The sequence below is a fragment of the Coregonus clupeaformis genome, chromosome 11 (assembly GCF_020615455.1).
Source record: "Coregonus clupeaformis isolate EN_2021a chromosome 11, ASM2061545v1, whole genome shotgun sequence".
Classification (NCBI taxonomy): domain Eukaryota; kingdom Metazoa; phylum Chordata; class Actinopteri; order Salmoniformes; family Salmonidae; genus Coregonus; species Coregonus clupeaformis.
In genome coordinates this window covers 46,327,727-46,347,717 of record NC_059202.1, presented here as the reverse complement: position 1 = coordinate 46,347,717, position 19,991 = coordinate 46,327,727, and the positions used below count along the sequence as shown (strand labels likewise).

The following is a 19,991-nucleotide window of genomic DNA, read 5'->3' as shown; positions in this document are numbered from 1 at the left end:
TCACAGCCATGCAATCTCCATAGACAAACATTGGCAGTGGAGTGGCCGTACTGAAGAGCTCAGTGACTTTCAATGTGGCACCATCATACGATGCCACCTTTCTAACAAGTCAGTTTGTCAAATTTCTGCCCTGCCAGTGCTGCCCCGGTCAACTGTAAGTGCTGTTATTGTGAAATTGCTCGTAGACGTTTCCACAACGGCTCAGCCGCGAAGTGGTAAGCCACACAAGCTCACAGAACGGGACCACTGGGTGTTGAAGCACGGAGCGCGTAAAAATCATCTGCCCTCGGTTGCAACACTCACTACCGCGTTCCAAACTGGCTCTGAAAGCAATGTCAGCACAAGAACTGTTAGTCGGGACCTTCATGAAATTAGTTTCCACGGCCGAGCAGCCGCACACAACCCTAAGATCACCATGCGCAATGCCAAGCGTCGGCTGGAGGGGTGTAAAGCTCACCGCCGTTGTACTCTGGAGCAGTGGAAACGCATTCTCTGGAGAGATTACTCACGCTTCACCATCTGGCAGTCTGAAGAACAAATCTGGGTTTGGCGGATGCCAGGAGAACGCTACCTGCCCGAATGCATAGTGCCAACTGAAAAGTTTGATGGAGCAGGAATAATGTTCTGGGGCTGTTTTTCATGGTTCGGGCTAAGCCCCTGTGTTCCAGTGAAGGGAAATCCTAACGCTACAGCATGCAATGACATTCTAGACGATTCTGTGCTTCCAACTTTGTGGCAACAGTTTGGGGAAGGTGAGGTCCATACAGAAATGGTTTGTCGAGATCGGTGTGGAAGAACTTGACTGGCCTTCACAGAGCCCTGACCTCAACCCTATCAAACACCTTTGGGGTGAATTGGAACACCGACTGCGAGCCAGACCTAATCGCCCAACATCAGTGCCCAACCTCAATAATGCTCTTGTGGCTGAATGGAAGCAAGTCCCCGCAGTAATGTTCCAACATCTAGTGTAAAGTCTTCCCAGAAGAGTGGAGGCTGTTATAGCAGCAAAGGGGGGACCAACTCCATATTAATGCCCATGAGTTTGGAATGAGATGTTCGACGAGCAGTTGTCCACTTACTTTTGGTCATGTAGTGTACTTTACATCTGGCTTTAGTCGTTTATGTTTACACTGTTTGGACTTAGGCGTCACAAAAAAGCGCTTAGGAGGCCTGCCCAAGATTTTACCAGTCAAATTGCCAGGGTTAGAGGTTCCAAGCCTGTTCTTTCCATTCTGCTGTAGGGAGGGGGGCATTGCCAAGGCAACCAAAAACTTGTTTGCTACAGCACCTTGCTTGTTTCAGCAAGGAGCAACACAGTTTTATCACATTGTTAAGAGTTCATGTGATCGCAGAAACGGACTCAACCACACGAATGCCCGGCCGTTCCGTCTTAAGTGAGCTGTTTGTTCCAAAACGTTTGTGTTATTAATAACGAAGGAGCTGACAGCAGTGGGGCAGAGTGATGGTTGATCAGCTGAGTGATCTGCTCTCTAACCGCCCTGGAGAAACAGAGGGATAGACAGAACAGCACCCGCCCCATCGCTCTGCTCTGCACACAGCGTCTTTAACTGAGCCTCTCTCTCTCTCTCTCTCTCTCTCTCTCGCACAGTGGAGAGGATCAGAGCTGGAGCTACCCATCTCTCCCTCCCGCTCCTGTTTCTCGCTCTCTCTTTCCCTCTGCCTCTCACAACGAAAGGAGAAGAAGACGCATGTTCTTGGAAATACACATGAAAAACGGCTGTGATCTGAGTCTCACGCTGTCATGCTGGACTGCTGTGTCCCAGCCATGAGGTGAATACCTGCTGCCGCTCAATACAGTCTGTGAGGGGCTCACTCCCACTGGTAAGTTACCATCTCTCTCGCCTATGTGTATGAGTCATATGTGGTTGGTTGGGGGGGGATAGAGGGCTGGTTTTCAGTGTGGCACTGCGGTAGTCCTTGAGTGTGGAGGGAGTTTGCAGCAGAGAAGGCAGAAGGCACAGCCTGCAGTTATGTGGGAGGCTTGGCTGAGGGGGAGGATTGAGGAAAGGGAAAGCTGCTCAGTCGTCCAACACAGGGTTTTGTTGTTGCTACTTTAGGCATGGTTAGGATGAATATGTAGGCGCTGCAGAGGTTTTAGAGAGGGAACTGCCTGTTATTGGCATCGGGCTTTCCCTTCTGGTGACATTTTTCTGGTGTATTTTGAAAGCAGTGAGACAGCTGTGGGTGTCAGGCTGGAGCAGAATGGACGCGGTGTTATCTCGGCAGCTTCGCTCTACAGGTACATTTCAGAAAAAGAACAGCCCTGATGTCTACTCGCCTCTGTGTGTTTGTCAGGGCTAGAACAGAAAGGAAGACAAGACAGGGAATCTGCCGTCAGTAGAAAATACGAGAATTTAACAAGGTAAACCAGCAATAAGCCTGAGGTAAAAAAGAAACCCCTCCGTTTTTCAGTGAAAGCACATCATAACACATAAATACTGTATGTGTCTACAGTTAGACACTATTTGGCTGTGTGTGCCAAGAGGAGGAAGATATAGGCTAAGAGGATTTCTTTAGGATTTGTTTGCGTCTTTAAGGTATCCAGGTGAAGCAGGTCAATATGAGGCGAGAGCTGGAGTGCTGGGAGCTCTCCTCTAACCAGAGGAAAATACATTCCCACCACTGCCTGCCTAATTTACCAGAACGGCACGCTCTCCTCCCTCCGTCTCTCCCCCTCCATCTCTCTCCCACTCTCTTTCCCCCCTCTCCCTCATTCCCTCTCCATCTCCCATCACTCTGGCTGTATTTAGGGCTTGTTCATAATTAAACAACATCATACTGAGGCATCTTTAGGGAGCAACAGACCTCACTCAGCACTGTCACAAAGTTAGCTAATAAATGGGGTCAGAATTAGCCTAATCATGCATTTAAAAAAAGTATATGCCAAAAATGCACCAATATCATGCTGAATAGCCTGGCTATGAATAGATTTATAGAAGCAGTCGTCATACAGTATTCCTCTATGGCCATCCTGCTTTCCCAAGTTTCTCTATGTAGACTGGTGGGGAGATGAATCCACAATTGAACGCAATACTAGTGCTTTACACGTATGAGACATATGAGAAAAGAAGTGAAAGTGTACACGTTCAATCTCTGATGTCACTCTTCATAGACAGTACTAAAGCAAAACACCGGCTGAGTGGCTGGCTGCTCAGAAACAAGTGAGATGAATAGATTGCTACAAGATTCTGTACCTCACACTCAACACCATTCCATGCTTGAATAATGGTGGTAATGTGTGCATCTCTCAATAGACACTATTGAGTTTATCATCAACATAAAATGCAGGCTAATATCAATTATGTGAAATGGCATTACTATCAAACATGAATTATTTATGATAAGCAGACGGTTTCAATTTGTTACTGAAATCTTGCAAACCTCAAACTCCTGTGTAGCCTACAGATGTCGGATCTTAATTTGACCCATTTCGTTGCAGGAGGAAAACAATCCTGCAGCAGGAGGATTTGAATTAATATTGAATATTTAAAGTTCATTCAGAAACTATTCAGACCCCTTGACTTTTTTCACATTTTGTTACGTTACAGCCTTATTCTAAAATGGATTAATTGTTTTTTTCCCCTCATCAATCTACACACAATAACCCATAATGGTAAAGCAAAAACAGGTTTTTAGAATTTGTAGCACATTTATAAAAAAATAAAAAAAACTGAAATATTACATTTACATAAGTATTCAGACCCTTTACTCAGTACTTTGTTGAAGCACCTTTGGCAGCAATTACAGCCTTGAGTCTTCTTGGGTATGATGCTACAAGCTGGGCGCACCTGTATTTGGGGAGTTTCTCCCATTCTTCTCTACAGATCCTTTCAAGCTCTATCAGGTTGGATGGGGAGAGTCGATGCACAGCTATTTTCAGGTCTCTCCAGAGATGCTCGATCGGGTTCAAGTCCGGGCTCTGGTTGGGCCACTCAAGGACATTCAGAGACTTGTCCCGAAGCCACTCCTATGTTGTCTTGGCTGTGTGCTTAGGGTCGTTGTCCTGTTGGAAGGTGAACCTTTGCCCCAGTCTGAGGTCCTGAGCGCTCTGGAGCAGGTTTTCATCAAAGATCTCTCTGTACTTCATCTTTCCCTCGATCCTGACTAGTCTCCCAATCCCTGCAACTGAAAAACATCCCCACAGCATGATGCTGCCACCACCATGCTTCACCGTAGAGATGGTGCCAGGTTTCCTCCAGACGTGACGCTTGGCATTCAGGCCAAAGAGTTCAATCTTGGTTTCATCAGACCAGAGAATCTTGTTTCTCATGGTCTGTGTCCTTTATGCGCCTTTTGGCAAACTCCAAGCGGGCTGTCATGTGCCTTTTACTGAAGAGTGGCTTCCGTCTGGCCACTCAACCATAAAGGCCTGATTGGTGGAGTGCTGCAGAGATGGTTGTCCTTCTGGAAGGTTCTTCCATCTCCACAGAGGAACTCTGGAGCTCTGTCAGAGTGACCACCGGGTTCTTGTCACCTCCCTGACCGAGGCCCTTCTCCCCCGATTGCTCAGTTTGGCCGGGTGGCCAGCTCTATGAAGAGTCTTGGTGGTTCCAAACTTCTTCCATTTAAGAATGATGGACGCCACTGTGTTCTTGGGGACGTTCAATGCTGCAGAAATGTTTTGGTACCCTTCCCCAGATCTGTGCCTCGACACAATCCTGTTTCGGAGCTCTACCGACAATTCCTTCAACCTCATGGCTTGGTTTTTGCTCTGACATGCACTGTCAACTGTGGGACCTTATATAGACAGGTGTGTGCCTTTCTAAATCATGTCCAATCAAACTGATTGGACTCCAATGAAGTTGTAGAAACATCTCAAGGATGATCAATGGAAACAGGATGCACCTGAGTTCAATTTCGAGTCTCATAGCAAAGGGTCTGAATACTTAAGTAAATAAGCTATTTCTGTTTTTATTTTCTAAAAACCTGCTTTTGCTTTGTCATTATGGGGAATTGTGTGCAGATTGATGAGTAAAAAAATTATTTAATCAGTTTTAGAATAAGGCTGTAACGTAACAAAAAGTCAAGAGGTCTGAATACTTTCCGAATGCACTGTATGCAGATGCTGCATGAAAGTTTCACCGGTAAAATCATTCACGATTGAATGCGGTGGTGTATTTGTCGTACAGTAACGTTATACTATGCTATTATATTCAGTTCTGTTATGTAGAATACTATCATTATGTGATTTTGCAGACATTGATTCAGCTTTGATCTAACTTTATTAAACGAGCACCATTCACCTGAGTAGCCTGTTCTCTACGCATGGAGAATATACACATGCGCAGTAGCTTCGGGAAGCTCCGGATCTTTTAGTCCAGAAGACTAAGATCCTGAAAAAGTTGGATCCGCAGCCAAGGCCTAAAATGAAAAAGTGTCTGGTATGGTCATTTCTTATCAAGATCGGGGGTAAAATATCCCTGTACTGTCCATATTTGAAATGTGTAACTAAATCTAGTCAATCAGGGGGCTTGAGTTATTTGAGCCAGAAGGGCGTGTGCCGGAATTGAACACATGCCAACACTGTAGGCCTATGCACTGAGTGTACAAAACATTAGGAACACCTGCTCTTTCCGTGACTTAGACTGACCAGGTGAATCCAGGTGAAAACTATGATCCCTTATTGATGTTACCTGTTAAATCCACTTCAATCAGTGTAGATGAAGGGGAGGAGTCCGGTTAAAGGAGGATTTTTAAGCCTTGAGACAATTGAGACTTGCATTGTATGTGTGTGCCATTCAGAGGGTGAATGGGCAAGGCAAAATATTTAAGTGCCTTTGAACGGGGTATGGTAGTAGGTGCCAGGCGCACCGGATTGAGTGTGTCAAGAACTGTAACGCTGCTGGGTTTCTCACGCTCAAAAGTTTCCCATGTATATCATGACTTGTCCACCACCCAAAGTCAACATGGGCCAGCATCCCTGTGGAACGCTTTCGACACCATGCCCTGACGAATTGAGGCTGTTCTGAGGGCAAAAGGGGGTGCAACTCAATATTAGCAAGGTTTTCCTAATGTTTTGTACACTCAGTGTATGTGTGCCCCAGGCCACAATTAAACTCATTTTTTTTGACAGTTGATTCGTAACCTTAGGTTCGCTAGAAACCTTAGGATGTCCTCTGATGGCCCAAATCAGCTCATCAATTTAGCCAGGGAAATACAAAAAGTAGCCTATTATCCACTGGTCCGAATGACTAGACTGCCCCCACATGGATAGAAAGAGAACTGCGGGTTTCATGAGGATGATTTAAATTTCCTGTGCGCAGGAACATTTTCCGCGACAAAAGAGTGATCAAGTTAAGATCCGACATCTGTACCGTGCCTTGACAGAGCCAAAGACAAATTTAGGCTAGCGTGAAAACAATCAATTGATTTATGAAAACCTTCTTGCTTAACAAAGAAAAGAGCAAAATGGAAACCAAGCCACACAACCTGCATATCCTACAAAATCCCCACTATGAGAATATCAATGTACCGTAGCACATGGATTCATGGGCTAAACAAAGATTGATTTGATACACTGGGAAAACCCATGCATTTTTCAGTCAGAGCAGCAGAGCTAGTCATACCTGTGCCTGTGGAAAATGGAATGGTGACATCTAACACCCCAAGCATTTCCAGTTAATGTATTACATTAGGTATTTCTGCAATGATCTGTCAGTGATAGCTTAATCCAAAGTGAAAAATTAATGTGTGGCTAGTTCATTGTACCCAACAGAACTCCTTGATTATGGTTTAAATATACAAATAACAGGCAGTTCATGTGTACATGAGCACCTTACCTGTGTGTGTGTGTGTGTCTGGTGTGTGTGCTTGTGTGTGGCAGTAGACCATATGAGATGGGGTGGATAGGTAGGAGGAAAGGGCTGGTAGGACGCCGTGGGGAGCTGACAGCTTAACATCGATCCCTAATGAATTGTTGACTTGCTGCTTATTTGCAGATGGCGTTGAGCAGATGTAAGACGGAAGCTCTCCTCTCCAGATTTGATTATGCATGGGTACCACACAGTGGGCTGGCCAAATGAATGTAGTCATACTGCGAATGACAGGCACAGGCACATTTCTAGCATCCATAGCAGGCTGTGATATTGTAGCAGGTAACACCATAAGGAACTCAAGGGAGTAGGTCACGCTGAAGGAACACCGTTTTAGCTTGGACACATTTAATGGTAAATCAATGAAAAGACGTGGAGGCAGTAGACGAGAGGGGCACTTACCTCACTCCATTTCCCTCACCCCACCCCGAGGCATCAGCAGCATGCACACGGCCAGGCTGTGGCCTCGTGATGTAGTTAAGACTAACATGCTAAACAACAGAGAGGTGCTGAGAGATAGGGAGGGGAGAGAGAGAGAGAGAGAGAGAGAGAGAGAGAGAGAGAGAGAGAGAGAGAGAGAGAGAGAGAGAGAGAGAGAGAGAGGTGCTGAGAGAGAGAGAGAGAGAGAGAGAGAGGTGCTGAGAGAGAGGTGCTGAGAGAGAGAGAGAGAGATCAATAATTCCGTTGGGTGCAGAAAGGTGGGGAGGGCAAGGCCGAGTGTCTGGTCGACTGTGTAACACAAAACAACAGAGGGCATGGTCTGCCGATGGAGAGACCACAAACAGGCTCCCAGCTGGGATATACAGTGCCTTCAGAAAGGAATCACAGCCCTTGACTTTTACACATGTTGTTGTGTTACAGCCTTATTAAATCACTATCCTACACACAATACCCCATAATGTCAAAGTAGAATTGTGTTTTTAGACAGTTTTACAAATTAATTCTAAATGAAAAGCTGAAATGTCTTGAGCTAATAAGTATTCAACCGCTTTGTTATGGCAAACCTAAATAAGTTCAGGAGTAAAAATGTGCTTAACAAGTCACATAATAAGTTGCATGGACAATAATAGTGGTTTCTGAATGACTACCCCATCTCTACACCCCACACATACAATTATCTGTAAGATCCCTCAGTCCAGCAGTGAATTTCAAACACATATTCAACCTCAAAAGACCAGGGATGTTTTCCAATGCTTTGCAAAGAATGGCACCTATTGGTAGATTAAAAAAAAACAAAAAAAAACATTGTTTTATATATATATATATATATATCTGGGTATATTGAATATCCCGTTGAGCATGATGAAGTTATTAATTACACTTTGGATGGTGTATCAATACACCCAGTCACTACAAAGATACAGGCATCCTTCCTAATGCAAGTTACCGGAGAGGAAGGTAACCACTCAGGGATTTCACCATGAGGCCAATGGTGACTTTAAAACAGTTACAGAGTTTAATGGCTGGAGAAAACTGAGGATGGATCAACAACATTGTAGTTACTCCACAATACTAACATACAGTGCATTCGGAAAGTATTCAGACCCCTTGACGTTTTCCACATTTTGTTACGTTACAGCCTTATTCTAAAATTGATTAAATTGTTTTTTATTCTTCATCAATCTACACACAATACCCCATAATGACAAAGCAAAAAGGTTTTTAGAAATGTAAAAAAAATATATATATATATATATTCTATTTACATAAGTATTCAGACCCTTTCTTCAGTACTTTGTTGAAGCACCTTTGGCAGCGATTACAGCCTCAAGTCTTATTGGGTATGATGCCACAAGCTTGGCACACCTGTATTTGGAGAATTTCTCCCATTCTTCTCTGCAGATCCTCTCAAGCTCTGTCAGATTGGATGGGGAGCGTTGCTACACAGCTATTTTCAGGTCTCGCCAGAGATGTCCGGGCTCTGGTTGGGCCACTCAAGGACATTCAGAGACTTGTCCCGAAGCCACTCCTGTGTTGTCTTGGCTGTGTGCTTAGGGTCGTTGTCCTGTTGGAAGGTGAACCTTCCTCAGTCTGAGGTCCTGAGTGCTCTGGAGCAGGTTTTCATCAAAGATCTCTTTGTACTTTGCTCCGTTCATCTTTCCTTCGATCCTGAGTAGTCTCCCAGTCCCTGCCGCTGAAAAACATCCCCACAGCATGATGCTGCCACCACCATGCTTCATCGTAGGGATGGCGCCAGGTTTCCTCCAAACGTGACGCTTGGCATTCAGACCAAAGAGTTAAATCTTGGTTTCATCAGACCAGAGAATCTTGTTTCTCATGGTCAGAGTCCTTTAGGTGCCTTTCGGCAAACTCCAAATGGGCTGTCATGTGCCTTTTACTGAGGAGTGGCTTCCGTCTGGCCACTCTACCATAAAGGCCTGATTGGTGGTGTGCTGCAGAGATGGTTGTCCTTCTGGAAGGTTCTCCCATCTCCACAGAGGAACTCTGGAGCCCTGTCAGAGTGACCACCGGGTTCTTGGTCACCTCCCTGACCAATGGCCTTCTCCCCCGATTGCTCAGTTTGGCTGGGTGGACAGCTCTATGAAGAGTCTTGGTGGTTCCAAACTGTTTCCATTTAAGAATGATAGAGGCCACTGTGTTCTTGGGGACCTTCAATGCTGCAAAAATGTTTTGTTACCCTTCCCCAGATCTGTGCCTCGACACAATCCTGTTTCGGAGCTCTACCGACAATTCCTTCAACCTCATGGCTTGGTTTTTGCTCTGACATGCACTGTCAACTGTGGGACCTTATATAGACAGGTTTGTGCCTTTCCAAATCATGACCAATCAATTGAATTTACCACAGGTGGGCTCCAATGAAGTTGTAGAAACATCATGGATGATCAATGGAAACAGGATGCACCTGAGCTCAATTTAGTGTCTCATAGCGAAGGGTCTGAATACTTATGTAGATAAGGTGTTTCTGTTTATTATTTTTAATACATTTGCGATAAATTCTAAAAACCTGTTTTCGCTTTGTCATTATGGGGTATTTTGTGTAGATTTATGCTTTTAAAATTGTTTTAATCCATTTTAGAATAAGGCTGTAACGTAACAAAATGTGGAAAAAGTCAAGGGGTCTGAATACTTTCCGAATACATTGTAAATGACAGTATGAAAAGAAGGAAGCCTGTACAGAATACAAATATTCCAAAACATGAATCCTGTTTGCAATAAGGCACTAAAGTAAAACTGCAAAATGGCTTGACAGATCTTGAATAATTGTTTTAAGAATAAAGTGCAATATTGTACAATCCAGGTGTGCAAAGCTCTTATAGACTTACCCAGAAAGACTCACAGCTGTATTCGCTGCCAAAGGTGATCCTAACATGCATTGACTCATGGGTGTGAATACTTATGTAAATGAAATATTTCTGTATTTCATGTTCAATAAATGCAAATTTTTCTACAAACATATTTTCACTTAGTCATTATGGGGTATTGTGTGTATTTAATCCATTTTGAAATCAGGCTGTAACAACAAAATGTGGAATAAGTCAAGGCACTGTAGCTAATAGGTAGTATATTAAGTGAGGGGAGTTGCAGTCACATAGCCATTTTTGTGACTCTGTCTTTTGGTCTTATGTGATCAATCCAGCAAATACGTTCTCAAGGGGGCTAGATAATAACACAAAGATATTATAGACAACTCCTTGCACTTAAATGTTCACATGACCTGTTGATTCATCAGTACAGTTACTACATGAGTGTGAGTAATAATAATAATAATAATACTCCGGATTGGATTTGAATACATTTTGATTTCCTTGCACAATAAAATACAAGACTGATACTAAACAATCCTGCTGATTCTTTAAAAGTGGTGGTGCATTTAAGGCTTTCTGGGAGAAACTGGAGGATGTGACTGAATTGGACATTGGGCACCGATGAAAAGACTGTTGAGAGATGTGATGCTTCACTGAGCTGCTCTAAATGCAAAAATAAGACGGCACTTAGTCCCCAGCAGGTTTTAAGTGGGCACTAATTCCACCCTCCATTTTGTTTATCATACTGCCTCTAGTAGTACAGATCAGTTTTGAAGTACACATGCTTTTGTTTTGTCTGTCTACTTTACGCCAACGGGTGCACTCTAAACCCATTTTAGGTCCCCCCCCATTTTTGAATTGACCACACTTCTCTGTGAGGTGACAATGACATTTGTTTATAAGGGACTGTGCACATTGGTCAACATTTTAGTTTTCACATTAATGTTAAAGGGGTGGAGTTAGCAACAGAGCAAATATTTGTCCGTAGTCCAAGAAGCTATTACCATCCATCCAAACATTCATTAGCCACAACAACAAAGACCAGTAAGATTCTTTCAGATCTGTCACAATACCATGGTACAGAAATGTGGCAGAATGTCAGGGTGTCTCTTCACACTAGATCCTGATCCCCTTGGCACAGTGGCACACTGCTCATCATAACCCCTGTATCACTGCAGCCTGCTCCTTGCTGCTCCTCACTCCTTGCCTGACTGGCTGGTGAATAAAACATGGTGGAATGGGACCACTTTATGAGATGTCTACCACATAAGGAGGTGGATGGAAGGAAGGAACACACCACACTGTGGCCTCTTATACAGTACAGAGCCTGTTTCAATGTATGAAAAAGTACATCAATATTTTAGGTATATCTCAACCCCCCCTTCCTTTCTGCCATACACCCATAATCCATTTGGAGAATGTCAATATTCAGCACTTAAAAGTGCCGTGCCATGCAACCTCGCATGGTTAAATATAGTTGAGTACAACCATTTTTTGTGAGGTAGACAGCTTTTATATAGCTATAATGCTTTCCCAGATATTCTTTGTTAGCATGCTAGCAACATAACACATTGTTATTGTAATTTATAGCTCAGTTGTTAGAGCATTGTGTTTGTAACACTAGGGTAGTTGGTTCGATTCCCAGTAACCACCCATACGTAAAATGGATGGATACAAGTGTCTGCTAAATGGCATATATTATTATTATTATTATTCTCCATTTTATAAGTAACAAACAAAATTCAATTTTTGTAGTCTTTGAGGGGATTTTTGTAAGTGTGCTGTATTTTGGTAGTGTTCAAGTTTATTTAAAGAATGCTGCCTTTGCACTGTGCCTAACTGCAGCTTTTGGGACTTGGGAATGCAATGCACTCTCTACTAACTGGCATAAACTGACTGTGTGGACTATTCCCTCTGTTCCCACACCACAAATGGTTCCACAGATGTCAATTATTCGCACAATCAATTGTTTCCTGTTACCACAACCTCATGGCCACTAAGGTCACAACTCCTACTTCCATGCACTGTTAAAAAAACAGGTATTTTTTTCACTCTGTTTGAATAGCGGATACTGGTTGTTCAGCTGAAACCGATTCTGGGACTAGAGCAATGTCATCACACATCACAGCAATTCATAGTGAGTGAGTGAGTGAGTGTGTGAGTGTGTGTGTGTGTGAGAGAGAGGGGAAGAGAGAGAGTGTGAGAGAGAGAGAGAGAGAAATGTACATTAAATAAGAGTTCTGCTGATATTAATTTAACAGCTGTTGCATCTTGAAACTACTCTGCAGCATACTGTATTAAACAAATCACAAGTGAAATCACTAAGGGAGCTAAATACGATAAATAACTAGACAATACGTTATACATGTGCAAGGAGTGGTAGCTACCAGTCGGAGACGACCCTTTCCATCCCAAAGCATTTCAAAGCAACAGCAGCAGCTTTGCAATCATTCTACGCCTAATGCATCTTCACCTTATCTCGACCATTCTTCCAATAACTGCAGATAAACATACTTTATTTACATCATGATGGAAAAGCATTTACCACCACTCAAACCTCAATGTTATCTAATTGTGAGTGGAAGGTATGTAAAACAGTCCTAGGCGCATTTGTTTTGGTTTTGAGGAAATTAGCATCCAGCTTGTTGTAATACCCAAACGGATGTGGCAGTTTCACCGCTATGGATTCCAGATTTAATTAATAAAACGGAAATGAGCGTGAGCATCGTGGAAGCAAACAGGATAAATTAAATTAGCTTTGTGTGAGGCTCGCATCTACTACAAGACCATGGTGCTTGCCTACGGAGCTGTGAGGGGAACGGCACCTCCTTACCTTCAGGCTCTGATCAGACTCTACACCCAAACGAGGGCACTACGTTCATCCACCTCTGGCCTGCTAGCTCCCCTACCTCTACGGAAGCACAGTTCCCGCTCAGCCCAGTCAAAGCTATTCGCTGCTCTGGCACTCCAATGGTGGAACAAGCTCCCCCACGAACCAGGACAGCGAAGTCACTGACCACCTTCCGGAGACACTTGAAACCCTACCTCTTTAAGGAATACATGGAATAGTATAAAAGTAATCCTTCTACCCCCCCCCCCCCATTAAAAAAATACAAATAAATAAAGTGGTTGTCCCACTGGCTATCATAAGTTGAATGCACCAATTTGTATTTTAAGTCGCTCTGGATAAGAGCGTCTGCTAAATGACATAAATGGAAATGTAAATGAAAATGGTTATTGCAAATGATAGCTAGCATTCCCACACTTAACTCACTCACTGTCTCTTAATATTTCTTTCAACACTTAACATAAATAGCTTCGAAATAAAACACAATGTGTGTGAATGTTAAACATGCTGTATAATATCAGGCATAGAACAGCTTGGACAAAATCTGTACACAGGTCCTACACAGATGGCTGAGCAGGAGACCATTAGGCACAAAAAAAAATATTCTGCCACTTGGTTCCACCTGCGTGTTGACTGACTGCCAAAAACAATCTAATAAATGCATGCTCTGTCATAGTGCATGTTCATCAGCAGCCTTGCTCTTATAGACAGCTTCATCTACCATGGCACACAGAGCCGTGGCTTCTGCACTCAAGGTCACAAATTCATCGAAACATCAATATGTGCAGACGACACAAGCAAACTCCAGCGCAGACCTGTCACCTGTAGGAACAATTTGATTCAACTCGTCATAAATGTGCAAGGGGGAAGAGGAGTCGCAGAACAAGACCTGTGGCAAGCATCAGAGATATTTTGGCAGAATCTGAAATGCCTTGAGGGCATGTACAGTACTTCAGTTGAAGTGATCATGGTTGCAAGTATGGGTAGCTGCAGCCCAATATGGCAACCGGAGAATCGGCGAGTGGGTGTGTCAAACGGAGTGGGTGTATGGTAAGCGAATCAGCTAATTGGGCAGATTTGTTGCCACTCAAGACCATTTTGCGTGGCTGATTGGGCTGCACGGCTAGTCGATAAGCCAGTGACCAGTACACGGGTGTTGTATGGACATGCCTGCCAACCGGAGACCCGACCGTGATACCCACTAGGAAGCTTCCCACTGGGTATCACGATTGTGTTGCCGGCGGTAGCTAACGTGGCCATTTTCTTCCTCTCCCATGATTTTATTTCAAGTAGAATAGCAGCCTACGCAAGAAATAACTAATATTGAAAACCATCTAGATGTCACTTTGATACATGCACATACAGTCTACTCAATGGGGAGGGTATGAATGGCAACAACAACGGGACACAGTGCCCTTCGGTAGTAGTGTAGTAAGAAACAGAATTTAAAAAACACCGCTCAATCAAAACCGTCTAACCTATAGCAGAGTGCTATCGACACACCCACTCCTTTCCACACACCCACTATTTTCCTTTCGATACACCCACGCGCCCATACTGTACTCCGGTCGGCATTTTGAGCTGAAGCTACCCCCTTCTCCACGGGTGGTTGTGTGTAAAAGAGAGAGTTGATGTGTACATGTGAATAGTTCATATATTCATGGCAGAGATAAATTCAGCTAATTGGGGTGGATGGTAAAACTGAGGCTTTTTTTACTGCGGTGAGCAAGATATGAATTGCTGTTTAAAAATTCAGATCCTCCAGCAGATCTCTTGCCCTTCAGTGATATTGAGTGACTCCAGTGCTATTGTGTGCATCCCAAATCGAACCATATTCCCTACAGTGTACGACTTTTGAATAGGGCCCATAACGCTCTGGTCAAAAGTAGTGCACTATATAGGGAATATGGTGCCATTTGGAACGCATCCATTATTAGTCTCCAACTTGTCAAATATATATATATATATATATATATATATATATATATATATATATAGTCAAGTCAACCATAACTCCTAATTGTGATGGCGAAGATAAAGCAATAAAATCAAATGAGCACAGAATGTGTCAATATTCTTAAATGTCAATACATGCCTCAGTGTCTCAATAATGCCTTGTTATACTGAGTGTATTTTTTCTGTCCATTTTCTCCCCAGATGTAAATTGACACGAGGCGCGACGGTGATTGAGGATAATAATGATGGAAGATGGAGTGATCCATCCCCAGCCCAAGCCAGAGCGTTTCTCCTCAACCCTTCCTTCGCTTCACCGACCGGCTCTCTGAAGGATACATTGACCTTCACACATCCAGTTTGCCTGACAACCTGGCGAAGGGTAAATTGAAAAGGTTGCTCCTCTCCTCTCTGGAAGAAAGAACGACTACAACAGGGCCAAAGCTTTTGGGACCAGGTGACAGCAGAAATCCACTCTGTCTCGCAGCGATAACAAATTAGCCTTTATTTGTGAAGTTAACAGTGCTAACAGCCGACTCCATAAGGACCAATTACTAGCTGAAGGGAATAGGGGGCCAAGATGAAGGAGACTGCGTTTGTAGCTTGTTTGTTAGCGGAGCTAGCTCTGACTGCCTTTGTTCTGGCCTCAGAGGGGGACGCTGCTCATTGCCCTGCATTGTGCCGGTGTGAGATACGACCCTGGTTCTCTCCAAGCTCTATTTATACCGAGGCTCCCACGGTGGACTGTAATGACTTAGGCCTATTGACACTGCCGGAGAGACTGCCCTCAGACACACAGGTGCTATTGTTACAGACCAACAATATCATCAGTGTCGAGAAACCTTTGGATTACCTGGCTAATATCACAGAGATAGACTTATCCCAGAATAACATATCCTATGTGAGCGATGTCCGTCTGGGTCCTCTTCCCCATCTGCTGTCACTGCATATGGAAGAGAACTGGGTTCCGGCCTTATCTGACAGCTGTCTCCCGTCACTGCCCAACCTCCAGGAGTTCTACATCAACCACAACTTGATCTCCTCCATCAGTCCTGGGGCCTTCCAGGGGCTGGGGAGGCTCCTGCGGCTCCATCTCAACTCCAACCGTCTGAGGGGCATCAGCAATGAATGGTTTCAGCCGCTACCCCGCCTGGAGATCCTGATGATCGGGGAGAACCCCATCGTCCAACTGTCAGGCATGAACTTTAAGCCCCTGGTCAACCTACGCAGCTTAGTTCTGGCCAGGATGAATATGTCTGAAATCCCGGACGACACTCTGGTCGGCCTCGACAACCTGGAGAGCATCTCGTTTTTCGACAACCTGTTTGCCAGAGTCCCCCAGGCTGCTCTGAAGAAAGCCAAGAGCCTGAAGTTTCTGGATCTCAACAAGAACCCCATTGAGCGGATTCAGAGAGGTGACTTTGTGGACATGTTCCATCTCAAAGAGCTGGGCATCAACAGCATGCCTGCACTGGTGTCCATCGACAGCTTCGCCCTGAACAACCTCCCAGAGCTGACCAAGATAGAGGCCACCAACAACCCAAAGCTGTCCTACATCCATCCCAACGCCTTCCACAAGCTGCCAAGACTTGAGACGCTGATGCTGAACAGCAACGCCCTCAGCGCCCTGCACCGCGGCACCGTGGACTCCCTGCCCAACCTGCGCGAGGTCAGCATGCACAGCAACCCCATCCGCTGTGACTGCGTCATCCGCTGGATCAACATGAATTGGACCGGCGTACGCTTCATGGAGCCCGATTCCCTCCTCTGTGTGGAGCCACCTGAGTACCAGGGCCAGCACGTCCGCCAGGTTCACTTCCGGGACATGACCGAGATCTGCCTCCCGCTCATCTCGCCTGGGAGCCTTCCAGATCGAGTCACCGTCGGGAAAGGGAGCTTGGTGACGCTGCACTGCCGGGCTTTTGGAGAGCCGGAGCCAGAGATCTACTGGGTCACCCCCTCTGGGGACAGAGTCCTGCCCAACAGTGTATCTGATAAGTACTACATGCATCCAGAGGGGACCTTTGAAATCTATGACACTACCGAGCGTGAGGCAGGACTGTACACCTGCGTCGCTCACAATCTTGTTGGCGCAGACCTCAAGTCTGTGTTGGTGGTGGTTGATGGATACTTTCCACATCCTTCTGATAATGGTAATGCTTTACATGTGGATGTTAGATCAGTGCAGCCCAACTCTGTTTCAGTGTCTTGGGATAATACTCACGGTGGTCTTGTATCCAATATAAAGTGGTTCACAGTGGCAAATGCTAAGCACCCCTCCATAGCATATACTGCGAGAGTACCATCCGATGTGAAGGAGTACAGTCTCACCCACCTGAACCCCTCCACCCAGTACCGGGTTTGTGTGGAAGTCACAAGCATGCAGCTCGGACACAACAGGGACTGTGTCAATGTCACCACAAAGGGACTGGCTCACCCCGTAGAGAGCAGGGAGAAGTGGGACACAGTGATAATGGCTGCCTGTGCTGTGCTATTCATTGTGGTCGCTGTGGCTTTCTCTCTCATATACACATCTCTGCAAAGCCAACACTTTTACAGGAAGATGATGGTGGACCAATCTCAGTCATTGCTCAGTCCTAGCACCCGCCCCAGCTCCGCCTCTTCTCTCACGGAACTCTGTGTGGCTGGAGTCAAGGTGAGGGCAACAGTAATAGACTTGCCAGAAAACTCCATGTAATGTATGTAACGTCCTTGGAGAAGGAAAATGAATGTTCTGGATTTTAAACAAGGTGAACGAGTGATGGACACAGAACTATGTTGATTCATGTGCCCTCATTTCCTGACAATGACAGGACACCGCGTTCTCGAACTCCTGGAACACGATGGAATCAGAAGCCGGAGCACTCATGCTTAAATATGTAACCAGCTAAACCCAGACCGATAGACTCTTTTATAAAACTGTCATTGCAGCAAAAACCTTCACAGACCGGTATCTAGATTGTGATATACGTGGCTACTGGTCGGTCATTCATGAAGTGCAACTGGAATAAAGCAGAGCACAAAGAGTGTTGTCTCTCTCTGTTATGGCTTTGTGCTTTATAACGCCTTGTGGAGATGTCTTTGTGGTCCACAATGAGGAATATTTCCTGTGCTGTTTAATCAACACTCAAGAATCATCAGTAAGAAATACCACTTATATACAGTTTATAATGGCAAAACGTGTTAGATTAGTTGACAATAACAGTGTATATTATGTAAACAATTTTATGATCATGTTTTTCATTAAAAACAGTACATTGTAATTGTAATTATGAAAGACCCAACTTCAAGGATGACTTGCTTAGAACAATCTGAATACGATATTGAGATACTCTGAAAGTAAACAATCTAAGCTCCCTTTTTCAATAACATTCAGTTGTCCATGAAATGCAAAATGTTATAATTTATAAATATGAGTCCCATAAATCTTTCCATGTCATGGTCTAAACCATGCAAGAGGAAAACAGAGTGATGTAGACAAACACAATTACTGGGACTGCCCTTGAAGGCGGACATTTTAACATTGTTACCAAAATGCAATCTCAGGCAGGAGGACGTGTTTTGCCAATGACCTGGGAGTAGGTGTGTGTGTGTGCGCATCAGAGAAACCCATCGACTTTGAACTGCATTATATTCTCTTTCATTAAAAATCCAATATGGATTCCTAACACAAACCTCAGAGGTGATGAATCGGCGTCACATGCGGACTGATGGGGGCATTTATCAGAGGGACTCCACCATATATCAACTGAGTTTCAGCACCTTGGACAGGGCTTTTAGAGTGGAGCAATTTGTCACCGCCACAGGACCTAAAATATGACCCATTAGAGCGCAGGTAGTGAATAGGTCAGCAAGAAACTTGGAGGCTGCTCGCACCGGAGTGCAGTGCAGTGCTCCCTTTCCCTCCATGACCCTGGTGAGACACGGACGCCATTACAGGAACAGCTCAGCAACTCTCGGGCTAATTTGTTAAGCCCTTCACATTGAACCGACCCACCGAGAGGGGAAGGAGACAAATGGAGTGCAAAATGAGGACAAAGTGCCTACTTGGGCCAGTAGCGGTGCATGGGTAAAGCCATATTGCAACCTGTGTTGTGATAATTTAGTTGTTTGCTCTATAACCAGTTAGTTAATATGCCTTGACACCGTGATATATAGGCCTAAGGCCGAGAAAATAAGAAGACACAGTGGCAGAATAAATTCAACCACACCTTTGTTTAATCACAAAACCGGAGAGCAACCTCTGTCCGGTGAAGTCCACAAAGCATACTGCATGTAACAAACAGTTACATGACCTACAGCATGGTCAAGCAAGTTAATGTTGCCGACATTTTCGGACCACTAAACAACTATTGACTTAGAACCACAGAGAGTTACCGCAAGTCGCAAAGAAAACAGGAGCTGCCTCCACTATTCCAGCACCATTTCAACTTCAACATTTCAACATCAACAAATCAACTCTGCTTAGTCTAATACAGTGGCAACTAAACGATACCAAAAACAACTTGTCCAATCAACGTAAGCTAAATATGATGTGGCTGTCCATGGTTCTGATTTGTGTGTGTGTGTGCGCGTTCGTGCAAGTAGAAAAAACATGTTGACTCACCCTACTTGTAGAGAAACGCCAACGCCATCCTCATGTCTTTGATTCTATCACTCATACAGTACACACTTTCATTTTTTGTTGTCCTAGGCTAGCGTTCTAAAAAGCTTGCTCGCTATCCTAACTTCCTTTCATGGGCAACGTTAGCTAGTTAACATTAGCTTTCTACATCTAGCTACATATTGCACTTCTATCCTCTCAGGCCAGGGGCACAATGTATGAATTTATGGTTGGATCAGAATTGCCATTATAATCATTGGCCAGGATGGAGAATTAAGTAAAGTCCAAATCCCTATGTCCATCCCTGGCTGATTTAGGAAAGGGACAATTTTAGCTAGCTAGCTAGCTACCGGAGCACAACAACACAACGAGATGGACAACGAGTTTCTGTCAGTGACTGTCAGTGACGTATGCTCTTGATGCGATTGGAGTGGCTTCCCTTGACACTTTTTTTTGGTGAGCCAGGACCATTCACAGTTGAGCTCACT

The 19,991-nt window shown here is 44.5% G+C and overlaps 2 protein-coding genes across 3 annotated transcripts in view; one reads left to right on the top strand and one right to left on the bottom strand.

The window, feature by feature from the left end:
• Positions 1-19,991, bottom strand: part of LOC121576898 (mitochondrial inner membrane protease subunit 2) — a 176,515-nt gene that overhangs the window by 24,712 nt on the left and 131,812 nt on the right. The gene's annotated exons all lie outside the window — the stretch shown is intronic.
• Positions 1,620-17,926, top strand: LOC121576897 (leucine-rich repeat neuronal protein 3). Its single transcript, XM_041890450.2, has 2 exons — positions 1,620-1,842; positions 15,105-17,926. Exon 2 carries the CDS (start codon positions 15,481-15,483, stop codon positions 17,596-17,598), a length of 2,118 nt encoding a protein of 705 aa, XP_041746384.1. The 5' UTR covers positions 1,620-1,842; positions 15,105-15,480; the 3' UTR covers positions 17,599-17,926.